This window comes from Acanthaster planci, linkage group LG01 (genome assembly GCF_054643075.1).
Source record: "Acanthaster planci isolate LZ-2023a linkage group LG01, COTS_SCS, whole genome shotgun sequence".
Lineage (NCBI taxonomy): Eukaryota > Metazoa > Echinodermata > Asteroidea > Valvatida > Acanthasteridae > Acanthaster > Acanthaster planci.
Genome location: NC_141777.1, coordinates 3,354,271 through 3,380,876, shown reverse-complemented (window position 1 = coordinate 3,380,876; position 26,606 = coordinate 3,354,271). Strand labels below are relative to the sequence as shown.

The 26,606-nt window shown below is 40.7% G+C and overlaps 2 protein-coding genes across 3 annotated transcripts in view; one reads left to right on the top strand and one right to left on the bottom strand.

Moving 5' to 3' along the window:
* kiaa0586 (KIAA0586) overlaps positions 1-2,866 on the top strand; it is an 85,817-nt gene extending 82,951 nt beyond the window's left edge. For both annotated transcript variants that reach the window (XM_022225647.2, XM_022225648.2), the window contains exons 26-27: positions 22-205; positions 807-2,866. In XM_022225647.2, coding sequence (XP_022081339.2) covers positions 22-205; positions 807-1,237 — 615 coding nt within the window. In that variant the 3' untranslated portion in view covers positions 1,238-2,866. The remainder of the gene's footprint in view (positions 1-21; positions 206-806) is intronic.
* Positions 2,867-3,911: 1,045 nt separating this feature from the next.
* map1lc3c (microtubule associated protein 1 light chain 3 gamma) lies at positions 3,912-24,823 on the bottom strand. Its single transcript, XM_022225652.2, has 4 exons — positions 24,516-24,823; positions 23,377-23,432; positions 13,997-14,103; positions 3,912-9,883 (listed from the first exon to the last, which is right to left on the bottom strand). Exons 1-4 carry the CDS (start codon positions 24,565-24,567, stop codon positions 9,724-9,726), a joined length of 375 nt encoding a protein of 124 aa, XP_022081344.1. The 5' UTR covers positions 24,568-24,823; the 3' UTR covers positions 3,912-9,723.
* Positions 24,824-26,606: the final 1,783 nt, after the last annotated feature.

Sequence of the window (26,606 nt, the reverse complement as noted above, 5' to 3'; positions counted from 1 at the left end):
TCTCCCATTTGTAACCTCCAGGTCGTTGGCAAATCTTCAAGCCCAGAACCAGCACAGAGAGATAAGACAAAAGATTTAGGAGGCGTAGGACCAAGACACGACTCAGACGAGCTTAGTGAAGGAGACATCGATGATGACCATGATGGTGATTTTACTCAGGCTAAAGATGGAGAGAAGATTACATCACGAGCACCAATACCACCAAGTGAGTATTTCCTTGCGTCCATGGAACAAGGGTGTTTATTTGTTTACCGATAAATTCAAATACATTTCTTGAAAAGTGGCGTCAATGTTATACTGCTTGTTTTGTAATGAAACTCTTTGCATTTCATGAAGTAGATGAAGTTTTACGAAACAGCTAGTGCCTCAAAAATTTACTCATGTTTGAGAGAAATATTGAAAACTCCACTTACAATAGATTGTTGTGTTTATCAAGAAAGTATCCTCCATGCTTTTTAGAAGAGTGATGGAAGTTTTTGATTGTCAACTTCACCACAGCTTCCAAACGATTAGCGAACAATTTTAATACCAATGTTCGTATTATCAAAAATACTCACCAAATTACTGTTTCAATTTGGCATGTGTTTAATAAAAGGCGCAACCATCTCCATTGTTACTTGAAATGTGTTAGTGAATGAGAAAACAATGAGAGACTGTATTCACACTGCATTGCATCTTCTTGCCATGCATTACCTTTTGGAATTAAATCTTTATAAAGTATTTATTTCACAGATCTGTAAAGTTTTAAACATGTCATGCTTAACCATGAGACCTACCTCACCAACTTTCTTTTCCATCCAACCTAGATTTGTTTGGAACTCAGACCATGAGTGACCTAGGAACACGAACCCTGACCCCCGATGCCCTCAACCTGGAGGCCCTCCTCCAATCAGGGTACCTCAGCCAGACTTTTAGCCAATCAGAAGGAGGTACCAGTGATTTTGAATCCTTTAAGCCCCCGGGTCTGGCCAGCACTCACGCCGCAGTTTCGTCCTCCGGGACCCCACTGCAAGCCGCTGGCCATCAGCCGCTGACGGAAGACTTCCTGGATGTTCTCGATGAGGAGAAGGATGCGGACAAAGCTGCAGGGGCGATGTCATTCTCGGTCACCCTACCATCAGCTGCTGAGTCTCAGGGCTTGGATTTTAGCCAGACCATAAGTGAAGGGGAGATCCCGCCTGCTGATACCGGTACAACCAGTGACGTCTCGGAACTGTCTGGTGGAACGTTACCATGAGGACACTTGACTTCCGTTTCTGATTTCTGCGCAGCCTGGGGAATGTGTTGGCAACCCTCACCAGAAACATGTTTCTGCCTGGGCATTGGTTGGGCAGTTTTGGTTTCCTCTGCGTGACGTCATTGTCCTGGCCAAACAAGAACCAAAAGTTGGAGTTGGTTCAGCACCGGTTCAATATGGGGGAGAATAAGCAGACAAGTTTGGTTGTCTCTCACATAAGTGAATTTGTACATTCCAAAATTTTTGGTTGCATGCAGTGAATCAAAACAGCTACTTTCTTCTAGAATGTGAAAAGAGAGAGCAGCACTGGTAAGAAACATGCCAAATATTGTCCAAATATTGAGTGAAAATGAAGTTCATCAACAAGGTCTTTGCTTCCTTGTACTTTGTCTCTGTTGGATGACATAACCATTTCCAGTTCTTTGTTTTTGTGTGCCACGTTAAACATGTTATTGCTTTGTTGTCTCAAGCACGTTTCTGGTTTAGGCGTCGTTAAAACACGCCCCTGTGTCCAACAGCCAAGTTCAACAGTTGCAGCCCACTGTTGGGTCAAGTGCATGATGGACCAAGACAGACATGCTTGGGTCAGATAGTGTCACCCAGATTCAACAAGAATTTGTTTGTTGGGCAAGATGCAAGCTCAACCTATGTTGGAAAACTACAAGTCAGCTTTCAGTGCTATCGTGGAGTTGGTCAGTGAGAACTCAGAAGTATGACAAAAATTGGTTCTAAGATCAGTAGAGAAGCTCTGCTAATATAACCTCCAGGTTATTTTCCCGTTGCCGTAGCAACGTTTGGAAATTCAGTTTGGCCGTGCATTGTGTCATTCTATTGAAATAAGTATCCTTTTCAGTTGTGATGATTTGTGCATTTCGCAACCCTCCTTACATGCAAGGTCGCATTCTTTGAAAGTAACATTTTTGATATTGATGACCAGTTTATATCACAAGAAGGCCAGATATGTGCACATTGCTGATTGACAGTGTTGCCCTAAATTTGTTGTGGCTTGTCTTTAATGTTTCAAAATCAGTGCTTGTCAAAGTGACAACTTGCAGTTACAATCCATTCTTTGTCAAAGATTGTTGGTTTCCAAACTGTGATTGCTGCAACTTAACTCCACAAATAGAGCATTCGTAGCTGAGCATTCAGATTTGCTTAAAAACTAGCGTTCATGCTTTTTCTTGTACCTGTTTATGGCCGTGTGCGTAAACCTATGCCCAAACTGCCATTTTATTGTCTTCACTTGAAGGAAACCAGTAGACCGTATCCAGACTTTGGTCACAGTGTGTGGCTAGCAAAAAACACAGTTGTATAATGGTGACTAGATAACAGAAGTTTTATTTTACAGTGTCAGGCACTGGCCTTCATTTGCAAGCTTACAAGCATCCACACTGCTGTGTACATTATAAAAGTGGATATCTGGATCTCCAGATGTAGGACATTTCAAGCCAAGGCTTCACGTAGATGTCTTCTATTTAAGAATTCAAAAAATATGTCTTCAGAAGATGATTTCTTTTTTTTAGATAATTCTAACGTCATTCTTCCATGATTTAACTCTTCAATACTTGTTACTGCAGTACTTACCTAAACTGAAAGTGCCTTGAATAAAATGTTAAATAATGTAATTTATTGCAACTGGCGTCGAGACAATTTCCATTTTCCAAGGTGTTACAAGAAGCTGCACAGATGCCAGTGTTGAATATGCACCAAGTGAACCACAAAGTGCAGTGTGTCATATGCATTATTTACATGCTGTTGTTTGCAATCCACATATGATGTTACCATGTGAATAAAAACCTTTGGTATGTAAATAAACGTAGAACTCTTCATTACAGAACAAGTGCAGTGATCTTTGGTTTCCCTGATATCCACGTTAAACCTAATTTAACCTAATTCGAGGTTATAAACCTAATTCGAGACCCCACCACATAAGTGGAGCTATGTCAGCATGCACTCCAAATCTTTTAGCATAAGTGAGGCAATTGAAACCAATCCAATCGTTCTGAATTTTTTTATGAGATCACACTAAGATGTACAACTGCCCACGTGAAGAATACGACTTTGCATTCTTTAATCGTAGCATACATGTACATGATTGATGTATAAATGTAACAGATCCCTCTTGAAACAAGTCACTTGTGACCAGATGGCTGTTTCTGGTCGTTCATTGGTTAGCCCATCACTACAACAGACGATCTGTCCTGTGGCATTTTTCATGGCAGATGGCCTCAAGAGCTGGCATCAATGCGTCTTACTGCGAACATCACGCCACACCAAAAATTCTGACATCAGCAATATTTTCCAGTATTAACAATAAACACGGTCCTTATTCTAAAAGTTAAAACCATAAATTCCACTTTGATGGTAAGTTTTCTTGGGTGGGGCTGAAAAATTCTAGGGGACCTTGATAATTTCAATTTTAAAAAATTACTTTTTATCCGTTGTAACTCAAATGTTATTTTTAAGGATGTTGTTATTTACAACACCCCTTCCTCAACTAGTAAGTTACTAGTTCCTTAAATTCAGATCTTTCATATACATGAACAGTAAAGATATCTGTATGATTTCAAACTCAATCTTTCTTATCACAAAGCTACTATGTCCGATGCACCAATGCAAGCAAAACTCTCTTCACCACACGTCAGTTGAAATATCAACTTCACACAGAATAAAATGATTTTCAGATTATTTTATTATCAAACGTCCAAAATACCACCATTTTTTTCTTGCTACCAACACCACTGTTAATTTAATACGGATCTTTTTTGTTCGAACCAATACACTATATTGTTTTGAAGTTACTGAAATGTTCAACAAGATAATATGGGATAAAAGACACTTCGTGAGTTAATACATTTTAATGCATTAAAGCCACGTTTGCATTCGAATCAAGTTTACAATAAAGATAAATGCATACAAGTACATGTAGACCATTGAGATGGATTTGTTATTGAAGACAAAAGGCACCAAGAAATTTCAGAGCAGAATTTGGTTTAGTATTTCAACTTCTAGTACTCAAAGTGATCACCGTTTAAATGAAAAAGGTTCACAAGACATACTGTAGGTCTCCACGCTGGACCGATCAGAATGCTTGATGCATGAATCAACACTGACCAATCAAAGTAGTGCTTAGAGTTTACTGGTCAAAGGTATGCAATGAGCGTCATACACATTACTCAACCATGCACAGAAGGAAACTGTTCACAGATAAGCATGTACAATATGAAATACAGGCAGAAGAATGCAATATAAAGTTTGAAAACCCTAAGCCACCGATACTGTTAATTACAAGTATTTCATTAATTCCAAGCAATCAAAAAAGGCACTTCCACATAGCACTACAAGTGAATCTTAATACATTAATTAAGTCCTCTATTTCAGCCTCATTCACGTAAGTGAATCAAATCAACAAAATGTCCAAGGTCCTCTACACTACGTCTGTATTAGGTGACTACATTCCCAAGGCTACGGGGAGAGATCAGGGCCAGTTTTCCAAATCATGGCCACATCTCCTACTGCAGGTTCATGTGGGGTACAGCAATTTATTACAGTTCAAATGATTTCCGGTTAGAAGTACTCCAAACACTGGCCTTGCACGAGGCAATGTGATGTTCCTGTGAAGGTGTCTGAGCTGCACTGGGCCAAGGGATCTCAACCTAATAACTACATTCATGGATGTACATCCAACAGTAAACCTGAAGACAAAGCCTGCAACAGAACAACAACCCTCCCCATTCAGCATGAGCAGTTACTTTAAGGTTTCATTAAAACTGAGCATTCCGTTGTTAACGACATGTACAGTGAATGTCTTCAGGAATGTACCTGTTTCAGACACAGCCAAATAACTTACAAAGTGATGGGAACCGGTTTTGTGTGTGTGTGCGCCGTCTGGTTGGGGTGTTTTGGTCACAGGGACTAAACAAAGCATTCTTTGGAAAAGCCCTGTGTATGCAATTTGACAATAATACCCAACTTGACAACAGTCACAAATATGGTCTGACGAAAAAATAACCCACATTGTAAATAACTTGATGCCACTTTCTATACCACATGAACGCCACAACCAACGATTACTACCTCTTCTGAGATTCCATCTGTGCACTGACCCACTCCATTCATTATACTTCCCCTGGGACACAACAAACACTGCCCTTGGCAAGTCCAACCATATTCCTCTATCCCTAGATTTCCCAGCGTTTGGGAATCTGAGCATTGTTAGTTGCTCGACCTTCCCGGTGATTTTACCAGTCCTTATTTCCTGGAGGACAAAATGACCCAGAACAAATTGGCTCTGCAACAGCACACATTCAAAATGCTGTGCAAATAAGATAAATGTGTTTCATTCCTTGACAAGACTTGATGACTGGCATGATTTCAAATTTAGTGAATAGTTAAAAAAAAGTGCTTTACCACAAATGGCCAACTCATGAGAAAAGAACAAAATTTGTTATTGCAGTTAAAACTGAATGTATTTGAGGACCATGAACATGAAATGGCCAGAGCATAAGTTGCACTGATTTTCTCAACTGCCTACACACTGTGTATTTCTGAGTTAAAGTCCCAGGAATTAAATATTACAGCTTAGCTACTACCTGACTGATCTCTGCTCATTTCTCATTCTAGTTCAGCGAGTCTTGTACACCTAATAGTTTCATCCCTAAAAAGGGGACAAGACTCTTTAAGCAAACCTCATTTGAAAGTTAGCATTTACTGTTAAGATTTAACGCAAAGAGCCCAAACTTCCAGATGCAAACAAATAAATTAACCAACACTTTTTCATGCAAATTTTCATGAACACATTTAAAACAGTTATTTGCTTTTGTAATGCCAATATCAGTCAATAGATTTGGCCCCTTCATTTCAACCCCAATTTCCAACAAGAGTTGAAAGTACTGACAATACAACGTGGTAGCATGCAAGAGACTGCCTCAAACCTATTTCAGAAATTGTTGGCATTATGGCATACCTTCAATCAGCTTGCACATTGCACTGGCACTCAGTGCACCATCACAGGATATTTAATCAATGAATACTACATTGGCGGTTGATGCCATCAACTTGGCAGACAAATGAAGAAGGCAGGCCTACACATGTTGCTGTATATTATTTGTAACTTGAGGAAGATATTACCAGAAGTACTTTTTTCACCTTGATGGCAGAAGCATCGTGACACACACATGCACACGTGCCAGCAACTAATACGCATCTCTTTTAATATCAGTCACTGGACTTGGGACCAAAGATTTTGCTTTCCACTGCCTTTTAATGTCAGCAGCAGGATTCAATAGATGGCATCTCATGATTGTAACAAAACTCAAACTTGGAACAGTTCAACACATGCCACTAGTCCCATGTTTATTTGTATTCCTTGAACTGAACGCCACCTTATCTCATCCCACATCTTGTACAAATATGACTTTTTTTTTTTGTCGGGGTAGGTCATGCAATGCTCAAGGTGGTTGACATTTTTCCTATCACACTGCCAATTGACTTTTAAACGTTTGCAAGGAGGGATAGGACAAGGGTCGTCAACGGTACTTGAGCAATGCCGTGTGGCAAGAAAACAGTCCAACATGTAAAAGGTCTGCGTTAGCTCTGAATAGGCGCTTGTTGCAAGAACCAACAAATAACCAACAGCACTTGAAATGAAGTATAAATAAAAAGATGTGACTGATGTGCCATGGTCACTAAAGCAATGTTGGCCGTTGTACACTGTTGCTATGGGTTTCACAATCACATTCTAGAAACAGAACTCTGCATGCACATTCATGTAGTTATGCTTTCCACCGTTTTGGTATTTCTAGATACCGCATCTTTTTATGCATGTTGTAATCCTCCCACGTTTATGAGATATTTCAACAAACAAAATGCCAGGACCAGTGATAGATGATTGCGACTCTTTGGCAAAGCCGATGTACACCTGTTGACCTGGAACTGGTTCAGTATCGACAAAAGACAGTGGGAATACAGTAATTGGACCAGTTCAAATCAATCAAAAGTCTGCAGTGTTTGTCTATGTACAGGCATTCTGAAAAGTACTTATCCAAACAGTCTACAAATTCATACAATCAAACAAATCTTTGGAAATTACAAACAGAAACATCGTATTTTATATTGAGATGTACCTCAAAGTCTTAATTAAAATGTACACACATTTTCATGCTTATTATCAATGAGTCTTGCTGATTTTATTAAATGTTAACTTTTTCAAGCAAATCAGTACAAAAATAAGGTTATTTATACTTTTGAGTATGTGAATTTGATCAATTCTACTCAAGCAACAATGCAGCCACACCTCCCTCTACAGTTGGGAGTTTTGCCACTTTACAATAATTACTTGTTTGTTCTCAGTAAACCAATAAAGAGAAATAACTCAATACTTTAATCCTCAATGCCTGCCACAGTTGACATTTATCAGGGAAAGTAGACAATAGAGCTTTTCAATTTACACACAGGTTTCTGCACGTGCCTACAATAGACTTTAGCTTTATTTTTATTAAATTAGTAGCATTATTTTGGAGATCCTTCAACTTGCTACGCTGTATTTGTCCACTGCTTTGCATAAAGTGAACACTCCCAAAACGTACTTAGAATAGCAGGATGACAATCATCATCAATCCTTTGCTTTCTTACTTTCTGTTCATAATGCGTACAGATAAACTACTAGTATGGCATGGTACAAGTAGAAGGCTACTGGAGGCAGTGAAACACGCGCATTATTCATTCCAAACTGCATATCACTTTTTATCCACTAGAAATTGAATACATAGATTCAACACACGCTACATCATTCAATGCATTCATATGCGTATGACACAGAAATAGGCAGTTACGTATGTACGCTCTTATGCACGTTCAGGACTGCATTTTCTTGAACTGGTGGAGGATTTTGCCGGTACTGGTGCGCCAAGGCCATGAGCGGTTGCAATGGAGGGTCTGCCTGTGACTTCAGCTTGACAAATCAGCATCTCCCTACAAATTCAGCAGTCCTCTTGAGAACACTGCTATAACAGGGTCCTCAATCAGGCCACTGAGTCTGCCTTAGAATGTTGGACGCAGAGCTACAAAAAAATCTGGAGTTTGTCCTTGACATGTGAGGTCCATGCCAATTTGGTCCTTCATCCCTACACATGTACAGTACATGTATAATTACAATGCCCTCCCTGACATGTATGAGGTGCAAGTTCTCGGAAGTTAGTAGTTCTTTCAGAATAATTTTGAATATTCAAACTTTTACGTGCCATCTCAGTACAGTGATTTTTCATGAAAAAGACTTGACTGTGCATGTAATGCAAGTTAACGTCAACAAACGCTCCCACTTCTGATGTTAACTAGAAAGGGTTCTAACTTTTTGCAAGCAGAAGTTAACAGAATGGCTGAGATCATGTTATTGAAGAAAAATGAGAAGCCAGTTGACTGATGTCAAACCTGTGCCAAACAGTCACCAGTGAGGGAAGCCATAGCAATGGCAGCTGATTTCCAGAAGACATTTTCGCCTGACTTAAGCATCTTTTCATCAAACACCCGACAGATTATTCAGACAAGTCTTGCATCTGCCCAAACACCAGCTATTGAAACTCTAAGACAAACAAATGGGCACAAAACTAACGATGTGATCACGCAGAGTACGTACACGTACATGTTAATGCATGTTTCTGGCCTTAGCATACCCAGACGAAAGACTGTTGTTGAACAAAATCATGCTGGTCTAAACCACATGCGATTTCACTGTTCAGCCACGAACTCTGTGCATAAGTCTGGCCTAGTGTAGTGCCACTAGGCCTTTGAAATGAAACAAAGCCCACAGCTGAAGATGGATTGGATGCGCTTGAATATTTCTGTGACACATTCAGATTACACGCTCTGTTTTCTTGCGCGAAACAAATCCTAAATGCTGACTGAGCGGCCTCTCACCAAAAAAACTGAAATGTTGATTTTGATTTGAAGATATGTTGTGGCGCACTGCTCAAGGTCGCTCAACACAATTCAAATATTCTGCTTGAGCCAGGCAGTTTCTGAAATTTAAAGTTGTCTCTGAGAGGTGTCCGTAACGAAATCAATCGCATGCACATGCAGTAAACCAAATGTGAAATGTCTTGCGGATTTAACGTGCTCCGCATAATTGTATAGGAATAGGAGTGTTGTAACTGAAGTTTGAAAACTGCATGCAAATATACTGTTGACAACAAACGTGTAAATGTTCCAAATCATATCTGTCTACTGTTTGTGCTTTGATATTCTGTTAAAGTGGAGAGATAATCAGCCTAATGGCGTGGTGACAGGTCACATGACCTGATGACCAATGAGAATTTCACTGGCACTGTTGCTATTCTATAACACTCAAACCATTTTTCCCTCCCTGTTTCTACTTAGCATTATATTATATACACGTTTCCTTCGGAATAATTTTCAAAAAAAATATACATCTCTGTCTGGCGTTTCTTCCATTCTCCCCTTCCATTCCCAAGCCTGCCAGGCCAACAGCATCAACCGAACATCTCTTGTGATGCATACACCATGTACAGGAAGCCATCTTCGTCCTTCTCATCCCTATACACCTCCGATAACGTGATGGACATACTGGCCAAGCTCTTATTGTTGACGATGAGATAGAAAGCTTGTGTAGCACTCAGCTGCATGCGATTTCTGCATGAAAGGAGAGGAAGAGAAGGCATGTTGGTATTTGTTGTGGCTAGCGGGCATCAAGGAAATCGAGGTCAAAGCGTCACAATGCTCCCTTTGTTTACAGTCTGGGGATTAACCAACTACCAACCCTTCCCTGCCTGTATTGAAGAGGATGAAGTGGATTTACACCTACAATGGCATGAGAAGACAGACCTTGCTACAACACAACAGAGAGGCTCACACACTCCATAGGTAGAAGGGTACAATACATGTACATGCATGGTAATGCTCCACCTGACACACTCCTGTTATTTTGACATGTTGTCAAGCACACATGCTTCAGCAATACACAATGTTGGGTCTTTCAACTGGTTCATGCCACTGGTTTATGACTGCATTATGAGTCATCTGACAGAAACATGTTTAAATGAAATACATGTCCATGTTTACCAGTGGTAACTGATAACAAGACATCACCCTATGCAAAGTTAATCACGGTACTCAATATGAGGCTTTGGCATGTTCTGCATCAGAGCGTCCTGTAATACCCATTCCAATCCTTGATTTTCTGGACAGAGATTCTGTGCAATGCTTCACTGCTAATACTTACTGATGTGAGGTGAAGGGAACAGTACTTTGCATTAAAAATATTCTTATTTGTCACCCATTTTGGGTGGCAATTGTTATGGAGTACCGAAGTGACTAACACCGCGTTCCCACTTGATCCACCAACTGGGGGATCTGATCCACCTTTTGCCAAATTGCCGGATCAGATCCCCCAATTGGTGGATCAGATCCCCCAATTGGTGGATCAGATCCGGCAATTGTGTGTAGTTGGAACGCTAACCGTTACAAGGTGGCTCAGGATCAGATCCACCTTTCTTGATCCTCCTCTGGAGCAGGATACAGATCCCCCAATTGGTGCATCAGATCCTGCAATTGGTGGATCAGATCCAGCAATTGGCGGATCACAATCAGATGGGAACGCAAAAGGTGGATCAGATCCGGCAATTTGACCTGTCAACATCCGTCCTACACCAGCGGCACGAAACTTTTGCGGTCTGATGAACAAAGAAGTACATTTTTTGGCCTGTAGCTCATGTGAAATTTTTAACATGCACAGCATGCACAATAAATAACTGCTGAACTACGGGCTAGCAAAATGTGTCACCACGTAGCGCAATGCATGCATGCCGCGATGTGTGCCTTGCCCTTTCACAATTTTTGTTGCGCATTCGTCCATTTCTTAACCTTTTTCATTTGTGTAATTTCACTTGCTTTCCATCAAAAACTAATTCCGTGTTAGCGTATAGCCCGCAGCGTGTGACAGAGTATCAAAAACGGAAGCAAAGTTTGAAAAGATAACGTACTAGGCTGAACATTTGGTCCAATTCAAGGTCGTCACGTCAGTGGAACTCCACACCCAAAACACCACAAGGGTCACACGCATGCCGCCCCAGCACGCAACACTGCCAACTCAGCAAGCTAGCACATGCGCAATACCGAACTCAGTGACTTTTCAGGCTCGACATTTCCATCTGAAAAGGTGGATCAAACATACATGTAAGTGGGAACATGACTTGCGGTTTTGTCGCGGTAAGATAATGATCACACCAAAATGCCAGATCAAGATCCACCTTTTCCCAATTCAAGTGGAAACACACTGTAAGTCATGCGCACAATTATGTGTGCAAAAGGGATAGGCGCGAGAACCAGTGCGTGAACCAACATGCCTGCATACTCCATTCGTTTGTACGGCACTTCCTGATTCAAATGGATGTCACACTTCAGTACTCTACACTCTCATTGGCCGATTCAGGGGTTTGTCATTTAAGTTGTGCATCATTTCACGAATTTGTTTCATTTTTGGAGATCACTGTTTTGAGTAAAATCGAGAAAAATGCTGTTCATTTTTAACCCTCGAAGCACAGCTCACGTAAGTTGTCGCGCAAAAGTCCCTCGGCCACAGGACACAACAGCCACTTTGCGACCAGATACATGTACATATGTAAACATGCACAATCAACCACACAGTCATTGTTCACTCTCCACACGTACATATGTGGGTCAAACACCGTCCACATGCCATCAGTGCCTATCATAAACACTTTATAAATAAACAAATATGGTAATTATCCTTGCATTTTGGGCATGAGAGTTACTAGGAACACTGGATAGGCCTACACCATTACCTTCCACAGTTGTTTTCAACAGTTCAAACTTTGGTCAGTCCATTTTTGTTCACTTTGACTTGGACAAATTAAACTTTCATTTCCCAATTCAACCTACGGTAGGTTTAAATCACAACCTCTCTGATACAGCCAATTCTAATTTGCATACAAGTGATTTCAACACTTGTCTGAAATTTCACCTGGGCTCGCCACTGTTACTTCATTGTGTAATTTCATTTCTGAGAATTGTTTGTCAGAAACTTAAAGGGAATGTTCAAGGCTTGAAACCACACTTGTACATTTCCTGTCATAAGAACTGGCTTGTGAAAGAGTGCCTTGCCCGAGTACAATGCCCGCAGCATGATCTGACTCCAATGTGCAGTCCATTACGCAATGTACCAGGATCATTTAGGATATGAGTGGCCCAGAAATTCCTGACAAATAATCCTCAAGTCAAGTGATTTTGTCAGCCCTGACCTTACGGTCAACCACAATCAAGTGGAGTGGGTGACTGACTAAACACCACTGACTGATCAAACACAATTGAAGGTTGTAACAAGCTGAGTGGGATGTTGTTCAAATGTAAATGAGCTGATCACCCTGCATTACCATTAAGCTAAAAAAAAAAAGACATTTTATGTAACCACAACCATATGGACAGATTAAAGAAGATGTGAAGCAAGCCAATAACCTTTAAAAAAAAATTTATATTTTGCTCTGCGTTAAAATTCTTGTCCAAATAGTTACCAATTGTTAATTAAAGGTAAGTATTACTAATGATCCATTTAGGTACATGTGATTCAAAGGTGCTCAAATTTGTAGGGATTTTCTAACTGTCTCGTCATTCCACCGTCAACTGCCCATTATTCATGAGACGACTGAGCCCAAGCCAAAGTCCAACTGGTGCCCTAACTTTATACTTCAATGGAAAATAAGTACCCGGCCATTCCGAGTTCTGTGACCTCACAGGGCAATGAACTTCATTCATGTTTCGATGCAAGCTCTGTGCACTTTACTCTGATATTTCTGGCGACATTACGCTTATCACAAATTCTTCAGTAGCATGAATATCACACCTTTCATTTCACATTCAAATCAAGCTCTGTACGGTACACTGTATGCTGAATGCATTATTCTAATCACAACTGTTTCATGGAAATATCCCACCCATCTGAGGAAAACCTGACATGTTGTACTACACCTATGCATGTGGGGTGCGAACAGGCAATTCTATAGACACAGCAGGTGTCTCCCATTTCCAAAGCATAAACTTCAGCTCTCCCTGTGAAACAATCCTCCACTGACGCTTTCCAAACTGTCCTCACTTGCGCTGTCAAATTTGGTAAAGAGATCTCCAATTCATTAATCGAATGCTGCCGGCTATCACACTTGATGTATTTTTTCCCAATAACCATACTGCCTTTACTTTTATAGCCTTTTGTGTAATGTATTGATCTGGGAAGGTTGGACATTGAACACTGACGTCACAGCTAATCTAATATCTGACACACGTGAGTAAAACAGCTAACCATATTGCACGTTCTCAGGGTAACAGTTTAATGACTACCATTATATTTGAACTTACAAGCAGTAACCCTTGTCAATGTCATTTTAAGCACCATTCGAAAATCAATTCCTTCAATTAATCTCTTAATTCATCAGCCAAGCATCAATGGAAGTCAATCATTACCTCACAGCATTCCACCGCCTCCCCCTAAAAAAACTACTGTCTAAATTGGGCACACAAGCAACATTATACAGTTGAACCTTGACAATAGGAGCGCAGTTAATGCAACATTCTGCTTATAACAAGGACATTTTTAGATCCAAATCCTTTGATTTTCTTTGTATTCATTCCTGATAATTACAAGGTTCCTGTAAAAACAAAGTACTCTACGAAGTCCAAAGGACCTCTAATAAATGAGGACTGACAGTACACATACAGGTGTACACTATACATTACCTTATAATTGTAACGAACTGGCTCATTGTCAATTCCTGGGGGACCAGAAATTTGGTCTTGTCTAGGAGGGGTAAGTTGACCTCTTTGTAGTATCTCTCAACAATCACCTGCAAAGAAACAAGAAAGTAATCAGAATAAGTTAGTGAAGCTGGTAACACAAATACATACATGTCCTTGCTGCCTAGTGTTCAATGGATCTCATATGTCAACTTGCAGCATATACAAATACATGTAAATGTCTGGTTATCAGGTTTCTCAACAGAGGAGCCAGCAATTTTTTTTAATGATGTAACCAACAATATTGAATAAACAACCATAATGTTTTCAGGCCAGCAACCCACTGGCTTTACAATGCAGTCAGGAGACAGGTCTGGATGTGGGTTAGAAACAATGTCTGAACACAGAAAAATAAACCTGGTGTCAGAAGGCAGGAAAGTTTAAATAAAGAAACACATCCATATTTTGTCATCTCACAAATAAACATGTTTACACGTTAGTTTATTATTTCTTTCAATTTACAAGATTTCTTTTTACCCAAATGTCACTGTGGTTTTTTTACACAACAAGAGGGTCAGCAGTAGCCGCTGTCAAACACAGGGACCCTTTTCCAATCATTGCCAGGGGCTAGATTAACAGCTTTATGATTAACCAACTTCAAACCTGTGAATTTGAAATGAGCGACCAGCGTGTCGAATGACTCCGCACCTCATTTCATCGATGAAAAACAGGCATTTCCAGACGTTGACAAAAGTACATGTAAAAGTCAGGCAGTACTGCCATTGTAAGCTAGAATGTTTTTACCCAAGGTCACATATTGTCTACATTTACAAATGTGCTTTTCAAATGTGAATCAGAAATACGCCAAATTTGCCAATGAACTGCCAATCAGAACATGAGTGCCCATGATACATGTATATAGCATTTCAATGCTGGTAAACACACAAGAGCATGTTTCACTTCCTACTATGGAGTGAGGGGGGGGAGGATATTGTAAACCCTCCCAACCCACAGTTTGATCCACAGCCCATGAAAAATAATAACCAACTCAAGCTGCAGAGTAAGCAACCGGGCTTGTTGGAACCATACCAACCCAATACCAAGCCAGTCTCAGCCGACCTTCCACAGCCTACAGACCCCAAATGGATTTGTGGAAAACAGACATACCAATAACACATGCTGGGGGACTCTGCATAATGTTCAATTGTATGTGTAATGTTACACTTCGAGAGACACCCATGTATGGAATATGCAGCTGTCCCTGCTGTAATTCCCTGGGGACACTGGATCCCTGTTACAGCCAGCCTGTCCTGATGTTGATCCAGCAAGCAAAGATAGCAGGTCGTGATCTACTGCACTGAGGCAACAGGGCTCGTCATTAACTCTGCCAGACACTCAAATATGAATGAGCACAACCCTATCCTTCCCCTTCTACATTGTATGACAAATGTGGGGGGGGCAGGTGCATCTGATACAGTCCTATGATTGGCAAGTGCACGTACAAATGTACAGTCAAACTACGGCTCGTTGGTTCATTTATGCGTATCCATGTCAAATGTGTATGATTCACTAGTGCAAATGTACGTCAAAACTACATGTTTGGCCTTGTTTGTGTGCATGGATGAGCAATACGTACGGGTACATGTACATGAACGTGAAAAGACTTCAGACCTGAATTTTGCCCTCAATATCAACCAAATACACGCATACATGAACATCTGACACATCACATTATAAATACCAGTAAATGCAACCAGTAACCACCTGTGCATTTCAGCCTCTTTAGAGTTTCTGAAAATAAACCATCGATTATATTACACTGACTGCTTAGACCTACACAACGCATCGTGGGAACAAATATGCAGATTGCAGAGCCTTTGGAAACTTCAACTCAACAAGCACCGGAATACTCATGTACTACAGTGCCTGTGTATATGCAGAGGACTGCTGAAGAATGACAAAACAGCACACATGTACACACCAGGCTCCACGTCAGTTGCTGTTGGCTGAAATGGCAGGGCAGAGGGAGATTTCTTTGTCGTTCTCCAAAGGTTGTCTGGAGAAAAGATCACTGGAGTAATGACATGTACGTGCTTGAAATACTGCAAAAACGAACAGCTTGAAAACAAACACAGATTTCTCTTTTGTTGATCTGCAGTGGAGTACACACAAACGTTAACAGAGTAGGTCTGTAAAATATTCACAAATTATGAATCTCCAAATCTATCCCGGTGAAAACACTACAACCAAATCACAGAAAATCAACTGTGAACCACTACCTGCACCTAAAGATGTTTAAAATCTTTCATTCACTATCTAAATGAAATCACATTGAATTTCAGGCTATTCAAGGTGAAGGACCGCAACAGGTGAAAAGGCTTGCGGTAGCACCTTGCGAAGGAATATATATCTCTCTTACGAGTATGTGTGGTTCTGAAAAGAACCGGGAGTATACTCACCGTTTCGGACTGCGTGCTCAGTGTCTCCTGACGACGGACTGAGCATGCAGTCCGAAATATTGAGTATACTCCCGGTTCTTTTCAGAACCACATATACTCATAGAGAGATATATTCCTTTGCATGGTGCTACCACAAGCCTTTCCACCTGTTGAAATCCCATTATTGGGATAAATCTGAGGCAGCACTTTAACTGACTCTGTCAAAACTTAAACAATGTAGAACTTTACTAAATAGGCACTGTCATTTTGAGGAATCTGAAAACATTTAACAAGTTTTGAGTACGTATACGAGAAAAAATTCCCACACATGTATGATGCCAGTACGGTATGTTAATTACCAATTGGAGTCAAAATAATCAGGCTTTTTAGGATGAGTAATCGGTTTATCCCTAAAGAATCTATTTGAAATATATACATAACATGCCGATGTATAATCTTGTCTGACTTGATCACACAATGGACCAAGTGTCAGTGAGTAACAAACTTGTTAACTGTTTTTTTCTGATAATGAACATGAATTATGGTGTAGCAGAACCGGCTTGTCTGCTGGCAGCCAGCCATGTATCTTTCATGCTGACAATTGAGCACCAAAATATGATTTCATTTCAAAGACACTATACAAACAAACTCTCGACACTACTACCAAGTTTTCTGAAGTGACTCATCTACCATTCAAACAAGCTTTCAGCTACTGTAAATGGCACGCACCATCCATCATGGCAGAGGTGCAGGCTAGGGGAACAAATACCACAGAGCGTCATAAACCAGTAATGCGGTATGCGTATTGTCAAATCAATTCTGGTTTTGTTACAGGCATTTAAGGGTCAGATTATCCATTAAGCACTGCCTAGGACCTTTGAATAATTTGGCCCCATCTGTACCGAAACTAGCAGGATTGAAAAAAGTACCACAGTGTGATATTTGGCAATGAACAAATATGGAAAGTTGTTCTAGCAGCTCAATCTGTGTCTTCTTGGAAGAGCTTTGCCTAGCAACACGTAGTGTACAGCTTTGTACTGCCTAATGTCAAAGCGAAATGCAAAGACTTTTCCACTAGTGTGCCAATCATTGCACCACTGGACTCCAGGACACATGCATCATGGCTGTTTCAAGATCATGTATAAATGTACAAATGTACCGGTATACATGTATTTGATCCACACCATGCAACCATGACTGGATCTTGGGCTGGCTTTCCCTTCTTTCTTTGTGCTACCAGTAGTTCATTCATGTGTCACTAATGTCACTAAACTACCAAAGTAGCTTCTGTACAAAACAACCACAATAACGCTCACATAAAAGGTTGACACAAATGTAGACTGGTGCTTGGTCAAGAATGACCACGTGAGCTGCTCAATAGACTGGGAACTCAGTTGCAGAGCTTGTCGGTTATGGGTTGGATATCCCTCATGAAGTGTTTGTCTGTCAAACAATGTGCGAATGGTGCATCAGCGGGGGTATATCATTAGACTCAGAATGGGGGGGGGACAGGGGGAAGGCAAGGGTGCATCTTGTAATTGACAGATGCATAACCAAAACTATGAAATTGGCGTCGGTCTGCCGTAGTCAAGTCCATTCTCAAGTCTTTTTCACAAGAGTGACAGGGCGAGTCAACAGTAACAGGGTGACAATGACGAATGAGTGTTTTTGTCACAGTTCATTTGAGTGGCCTGTGAATTGTCTTAAAGGCCTTTTCACACTACACAAATCTCGGGGTTGACCCAGGGATGAAGCAGGGTTGAAAACTGGCGGCGATTCACACTTGAAAATTTTTGACCCTGCTCCAACCCTGCGTCAACCCCGAGATTGACTTCAACCCGGGTTGAACTCAACCCTGCTCCGGACCAGGATTGAGATTTTCACCCAAGACTGAAAATTGTTTGTGCTCATTTCTGGGTTGAACTCACCCCCGAAACAAGTGTGAAACAATGCTGGGTTGAATGCAGGGTTGAAAAATTCCATTTTCAACCCAGGGCAGCCGTGGGCTTGCCCACGGTTGAGTGCAACCTGGGTTGAGAGGCTGTAGTGGGAACAGGCCTTTAAGACTGAAGGACTTGTGATATGATGGACTTACACAATGGACTTGCTATGGGACTCACTTCATCACTAGCGCTGGTGCCTGGGGAACACTGTTGTCTAAGTTATAGAATACATGTACTTAAATTCTGTAGCAAACTTTTACCTCTGTTGTTGGAACAAGTTAGTTTTGACTCTCAATTTTATTTGCTGTAAAAAGCCATTTTTCACTCATAACTGTATTGTTTGGAAAAAGCAATTTCAGAGGCAAACAGTTGACTGTCTGCAGCCCTTTCCAATTCAAGGACATTTTCCATTAACTCTCTATTCTTGCCCGAGGGAAGAGTTTGATACAGCTCATCATCAAGGAGTCGCATTTTATCAAAAGCTTGGCCATACAAATCATGGGTGTTTTACAGAATTGCACTTGTGTAGCTGGGATTCAATTTACCAGGAACACAGCTGGATTTTGCATTTGTTTACTATATTTGTCTCTGACTTGTGCAACAAGGGGTGACTTCTTGGGCTGAGGTCAGAATGACCACAATACCATGCAGCCTAGGTCACTTGTAACCATGAGATATTAATAAGGTCTACATATAGAATACACACAAGGCAATGTTTCTCATCATATCATGATTCTGGTGGTATCTTTCAATTAATTGGTTTTAATTAAATATTAGGAAAAAATCCCCTACATTAATGTGAGAAATCCACTACATGGGCAATCAATTAATTTTACTTAGTTTCACTGTTCAGAAATGCCTGAACATTTGATGAACTCAATTATCAGTCTATTTGTCATAAAGAAATGCACAAATTGATGTCCCAGATTAACAGCATTCATATCAACCAACAATGTCATACCACTCAAGAATCGTTTTGAAGTCAAGTGCTTATTGAGAATCAAAAGACACTGCCGAAAAACAGTGACGTCTGAACTGGTTTGAGTCAACAAAGCTAGAGGATCACAGACACTGGATGGTGAATACACAAAGGTACTTCAGGCTACAATATAAACTGATGACTTATGTAGACTGCCACGGCTGTAGAAACAAAGTTTTTGGACAAGATTCTTCCAAAGAGTACCGTACGTCCAAAACTAAAATGTACCAGTGGCAAGTGCACTAAGGCTGAGCACACCCGCCTACATCATACCCTGGTAGGACAATCCGCCTTTGCAGACATTATCAAAGGGCCACACATTAATTCAATACACATCGCCACCTTCATCCTGAGAAGACCCTCAATCTACATACATGTATATCTGGACCCTGCTGCCAGGGCCAAACATTCATTCTGCACACAAGCTTTGCGAGACCCTGTAAATACAACATTTCACAGTGCCCAAGCCGTACTATAACCTACATCATCCTGCAATAGCCCCTTACCTCCCAAAATGCTTTGCAACTGCCCACGACAACCCACAATTTGCTGGTACTGTTTTACACACAATATAGTACACTGATACACGTACTTGATATCACAGGCAACAACATTAAATTGCCTGTTAATATCTATCTTCACGTACCATACCTGTCATGTACATGTACAGTGTAAACAAGTTGGTGTCCATGTGACCAACATCTGAAATACAACTTCTCTCTCTCTTTTTGGGGGAGGGAAGGGAAAGAGTAACACAAAACATATGGTAACACTAAACATGACCGCACTCACAAACAAGTCATGTCTAGCAACCAGCCTCAAAGTGCACAGTACTGGTAACATTCAACCCTCAACTTTCAAAGCTTTTCCTATGCACACAGCCTGCAAACTTTCATACACCTTGACCAGTATACGTACATGTGCACAGTACCATTAGGTAGCTGTACCACGGGTACGTCCCCAATGCCTAAGAATACTCTTAATGTCAGCAGTGTTCCCGCTAATATTAATCCCATTCTTGAATGGACATTTGTAAAAAAATATAGCCAGTTTCCCATCGTGATTACCCGAGTAGCATTGTGCATACAGTGGTGTGAATCATCCATAATCCTTAAGAACTGTCCACTGTAAATATTTTCACATTGATTCCCGCAAATTGTTATCACTTTTGTGTCAATATTTGGCAGTTTTGTCCCCATTCAATCAGCACCAAAAAAAATGACCGACCTACCGACCCTCTTTTCAAGAGGCATATTATCGGAAGCAGAGCTACATGAATTGTTTTTCTTGGCCTTAAATGTAGACTGGGTCAACACCCTGCTTTCTACAGTATGACTCAACACATTGGCCCACCTACACGTACAACAGAAAACAGAAGTCACTTCCTGGAAACAGTGTACAATGTACATGCATTTTATATCCCCGACCACCTCCACCTGACTTCTAACTCTGAATGGCTGGGATATTACACAATATTGAAGAAACGCCAACTGTAAGGATTAAACAGGCATTAGTTATATCTGTAATCCTGTTCATAATACACAAAGGGATCAGTGAAGCCTGAAATGCTAAGGTCACAATCATCGTTGTGGTTCCCTCACCTGACCAACCCATCAAATCTCAATCTCTGGTTCAGCTGCACCACTTAAGGTTCAAATACTGGTACAAGAACATTACCAGTACATAAGCACCGTTGAACTTGATATATTGATATTATCGAAATGGGTTTGATATCATTATCGCTGATTTTAGTTATTTGGTAATACTGATATATTGAAAATATCAGATTTTGGAGAAATATCGAAACTTCGAAAACATCACAAAATTTATCCTCCAAAACAACGAATTATTTGCTAGTTATTAACCAAACATATGTAGACTAGCACCACGTGCTGATGATATCGCTATGCACGGCAGCATGTATCCCATCCCATGTTGGCAACATAAGCAATACATACGCTAGAACATGTAATCGGGAAACTATTTTTATATATGTACAATTGTCCATACATAGACACACAGACTATTTATTCTGACTAACTCCCCAAACCCAGTGATTACAAAAATCCCAAACGACCCTCCAGGGAACAATACCGACATTTCCCATTCAACTGAGAGTCATCTTCACCCAAAAGCCATTGTTGAAAACACAGAGAAGGCCCATGCAAGCATCAACGCAGGTTGGGTAATATTTTCTCTCCAGGGGAGTTCCAGTTGATTCTACATGTAAGGTATACATCACTCCGTCAGTGCCATGCTTGATTAGGTGCAAATACAGTCTACATGTACAAATGTAAAATGCATTTATAATGAGATTGGGTACTATACAGTATGTCCAAGATTGCATGTTATTTTATAGATATGACTGACACTGCAACCTAGATACTGGATCTCGAGGTACATGTACATTCAGTTATATTTCACCACAAACTTTACATGCAAATTATACAACAGATAGACCCTCACCATGACAAGTATAGACAATTATGCATTAAAGACATGTAATCCCATACTGTCCATCTACACTGTACACTGTCAGTATGGGTGTACGTGTGTGTGCGGGTCCGGTGATTTACCCAGCAAACCTTGCACTATTGAACCTGAACTCAAGGGGGGCTCTTCCAGAATACTCCTTAATGTCACACCATTCATGAAACTAGGGCCAAAGTCTTTGCACTTGGCCCTTCCAGGAGTCATCAAATCCAACAAGAAATAAAAGTTGACCAGTTCTACCTCGCTAAACCCTACAAAATCCTCCATAATCTTCTAGTAGACTTTGAAAGGGTGTAAAGCTTTAGGAATCAACAAATCTGTTATTACTGTTGGCCCAAAAGTGTCATCCCCACTTTGGTTGCAGAAAGAAGACATGCATACAACATGTACATGCTTCGGGGGTGTGGCCCCTCGAAAATCAATCTTCATATTGAATTCATAATCCCCTACATGTATAACTGCACTTGTTATGAGCTTTCCACTCAGTCATCACTCAAAAACAAATCATCCATGATAAGTAATAAAATAATTTCAATTTTAGAATCCTGCTTCAAATTAGGAGGCAGGTGGAGCTAGAGTGAACATGCATTTTTAAACTGCAGTTAAGGAATAAAATCTTAGCAATACATGTCATGAGTGTGTGTGTACACTACTGGTACATGTACATGTATGTAGTGTCAACCGCCCCGTATGTGCATCAAGTACCTAGGACTGAACAAGACAAAAATCATGTGATGCGTGATTAAAATACTAGCAAGCCACATCACTTGATACGAATGATAACAGAGATTTCGCTGCAAACTTCTTGAGCTGCTGTGTGCTTAAGCACTTTTTGAACTGCATAACAGCCTGCAATCAATTACTGGCAACTTACCGGATGTCACGTTCCTTCAAGATTTGATCAGAAAAGAACATTGGTATTTTGAAAAAGGTTGGACAATACAGCTTCAAGTTTTAATGACTAAAACAAGCAAAATCTGCAATTTGAAGACTGAAAACCAAGTGCACTGCAAACTTGTGTTATTCAATCCTAACCCCCAAGGTTCACGTCAAATTATCTTGAAATCAGAGGATTTGCCTCCATTCCTGTAAAACTGCTTTACTCAAGGAAAATGAATACTTCCAGAATATTTACAATATCCTCTAGAAGAGCACCTTTTAATTTGGAAGTACAAACTGATTGGTTGCATTGGAGTTGTTTAGTGTTGCATGTAGAAGACAGGCATGCCTCATGGAAATTTCAGGAAATACATCCCTATAGCTGTTGACAACATGGAGGAACCCCTGATCTCTGTATTAACTTATCTGAACAGGTCACTAATTGTTTGTATACGAAGTGATCACCGCATTACCAATCTGTGAACAGTTGACCTACAGGTACAAAGTTTGGGAATTATTGGAGTGGTCGTGACTGGTCCCCGTGCCACACTCCAATGGAAGGTTTGGAAGCCAGTACACAGCTTCACTCAACTGTACAGGTAGTACCTTGTACAACTCAGAAAGGCCTAACATCCAGTGGAAGGAACTTACTGGGATTTTGTTAGGGAACTTCGCTCTGATACCAGCCACTTCCTCTTTTCTTGCAGCTGAAATTGAAAAAAAAAGACTTCTTTATGATTTACGTGATAATGAAATTATAGACATCAAAGCATTGGGCCTGAGTTTGATTTAAATTCTCAAGTGGCTCGTACATGAAAATCCCATGTCACCCTAACAGCTGAATGGGCGGAGCGTGACCTCAAATGTAAGGCATAAGAAACTCACAATCAAATGACCCTGGTTGCTGATATACATTTGGTTTTCAAAGTCATAATGTATACATGTGGATACATCAATCATAGCAGCAAATTACCCACAATACTTTCTTCTTCCTCCAAGAAATGCACGAACTTCATACATGTATATTTGAAGACTCAGGCACATTGTCATCAAAATGAGAAGCAGTTATATTATAGAGGTGGGAGGAAAACCCCTGAGGAATACTGAGGCCAAAACCTACGGAATCAAGTACAGGTAGGGACTGAGAACCAAATCCACACAAGGACCCAGTCAGGAATCAAACATGGACCATTTCCAATTATTTTTGGGGGGGGGTTGCTGAACAAAATAAGAAATTTGCCTATACACTTGGATCCTGAGTGCATGCAGAAAGGCCAATTTACAAACAAGTCTATCCAATGTTGCTACTAACTCTTGCATGGCTGGTTAATACATTGGCATCATAATTGATCCAATGCACCACATCGCACCGGATTGGTGCCCTGTGGTCCATTCCCATGGTTGACAATTTTAAGTACATGGTACATTGGTAGGCAAATTCAGTTCATTGCTGGATAGCCTATGTGCCGGATGAAACGTGCTTGACCAGTTCACAGCAAAATGTAGCCAGTACGCTTTGTTATCAAAACTTAATGTAACTAAATCGATGTTCAGCCTGAAAATATTTTCAACATGTTCAAACATGTCGAACTAGGCCTATACTGAGATGAGAATAATAAGCGTTAGTCTAACATGCTTCAGACTTTTTTAAATCAACACATTTGCATGGGCAATCCGACACTTAAATTGGCCTAGGCCCTACCTGTGAACAAGAAACGCGTCGGGTAGGGCGAAGCAACAATATGGCAAAGTGGCAAGGGAATTATTATGAACGCAGCCGAGTGACTTACCGAAGCTCTTTCTCTGTTTGAAGGATTTAGTTGATGTGTTCCGGTCAGTCATGGTGGCGTTGATAAAAAGCACCAATTAACGTGAAACACCTGTTGACACTCAGCACTCTCGAAACTAATTAAAGCAGTAGGCTATCCTTTCGCTCTCCAAAGAGAAAATGTTCCTAGACTTGTTAGTTCACCACATCTTCCACAACATATTGACATCAATCTGACCCGCATCTATAGCCACTATATGCACAGCGATGTCGACGTCTCCATCCACCGTACTGAACTCAACTCTCCGCTCAGCTAGCTCAAATGCACTGACCCTGAAACGCTACGTCACAAACATTGCCAACATGGCGATCAATAATGACGTCACTACACTTTCTCCAATTTTCATTGGTTGGTTGATAGATTGAGGTCGCTGTAGCTCTCTTGGCTTTTCGCACCTGTCTGTGGTTCACACACACCACCAATGATAATCGTGTAATACAATGTTCAATGTACATACTCATTGTTCCGCGTTGATGCTACCTGGGCAGACTTCATCATGGTCACTAAAACTCGGCCTTCAACCTTTCTTATTGTGTCCGCTTGTGCGTCGTGCCTTGATTTCCGCGGCTGAATTTATCACGCATCCGAGCATTCGTGCAATATGTGTTGGCACAAATCAGATTTGATTGGTGCACTCTGTCTTAGGAAATGTCAATAAACTGATTAGAGGAACGGTTCTTGTAGGAGGCGGCCAAAGGATGGGATAAATCCTTTATGGTATATGCACATGTATGTGGTTATCTTCTCCCGGCAAAACACATTATGAAGCAAGATATGAGACAGACAGATCATTATCTCACTGGAATCTGAGGAATTCTTTTCAGACATCTGAGGGGATATGTTGGGAAACAATAGTCTAGAGTTGTATAGTGATTGAACATGTGTGGGGGGGGTACCCCTCGGTCTCATTTCTTGCTGGATCCCTCCTTCCTCCATGATATAACAAAACATAAATCCTTGATAGAAGCAAAATTGTAACATTGAGAAGTAGTGACACATTTTCAAAAATTGCTCACTTTAGGGCATTTTTTCCATCCTAGCATTATTGCTTGTTCGGAAACCACGAGGTTCTTTCCCTTATTCCTAAGTTAAGAAATAACTTGTGGGACAAGCTTCGCCGACGCCGGCGTTGCGAATAACTGGTCATTTAAATCCTTCAGCGTATAAATCACTTGTGCAGGGAACTTGGGTGCACCCCTGCAAATAGGTCAGAAATATGTCCGCTGAGCTCATTAATAGAAGTTATACCATTAAAATTATCTATATTGGAGAGTCCTGGGGAATTCAAGAAACATGACACCGATCGCCTCTGGTCTGCCAGGACTTTGGGGCTTCTAATGCCGAGCAATATAGATGCAATCGGGTCCGCAAGTGGCACGATTTAACCGTTTTGAGAGGGATGCGTTTTTAAAATGGCTACTTTTCCGGGCAGTGAGATTTCCTTCGTTTTAGGGGCGGTTTGCTTTAGGTGAGAATTTCTCAAAAAATCATCGGCATCATCATCACCACTAAAAATTGAAAGAGGACACGTCAAACATTATTTTTCTGTCCAGCCTGGACACCTGTGCGAGTTGTATTTTAAAAATAAGTTTGAAATATAAGGATTTATCATTGGTGTCTATGGGAATTTATTTTTAGGGGTGCACCCTTGGGGGTGGATATGATGGGACATGGGGAATTGCAAGGGGGACTTGTCAGGCCACGGAAATTTAAAGGGGGGGGGTCTGAGAATATGTGACGCCAGGGGTTGATGTTCATGATACGTGTGCATCTGTAATGTACATGTACGTATTACCTAACGTCAAAACAGCGTATTAGTTGCTAAAGATGATACATTTTGGTTGTTGGGAAGTCCGCAAAATTCTTCTCTTTCAATGCACTGTACCGGTAATTCTTTTCTCACCACGAAAAAGTCGAGGGGGGGTGATTAAAAGCGCTTCCCCTGTCTGAAAGTGAGGGGGTATACAGGCCCAAAAAATTGTCCTTTATTTGTAAAATACAAATAGTAAATGTTTCACAATCGTCCAGTAGCAAGGATATCATTCGATGATG

Coding starts and splice junctions, on each gene's coding strand:
- map1lc3c (XM_022225652.2), bottom strand. CDS start 24,567: ATGACTGACCGGAACACATCAACTAAATCCTTCAAACAGAGAAAGAGC. Junction 14,104..23,376: donor AGTTCCCTAACAAAATCCCA/GTAAGTTCCTTC, acceptor GTTTCTTTGCAG/GTGATTGTTGAGAGATACTA. Junction 9,884..13,996: donor CAGTTCGTTACAATTATAAG/GTAATGTATAGT, acceptor CCTTTCATGCAG/AAATCGCATGCAGCTGAGTG.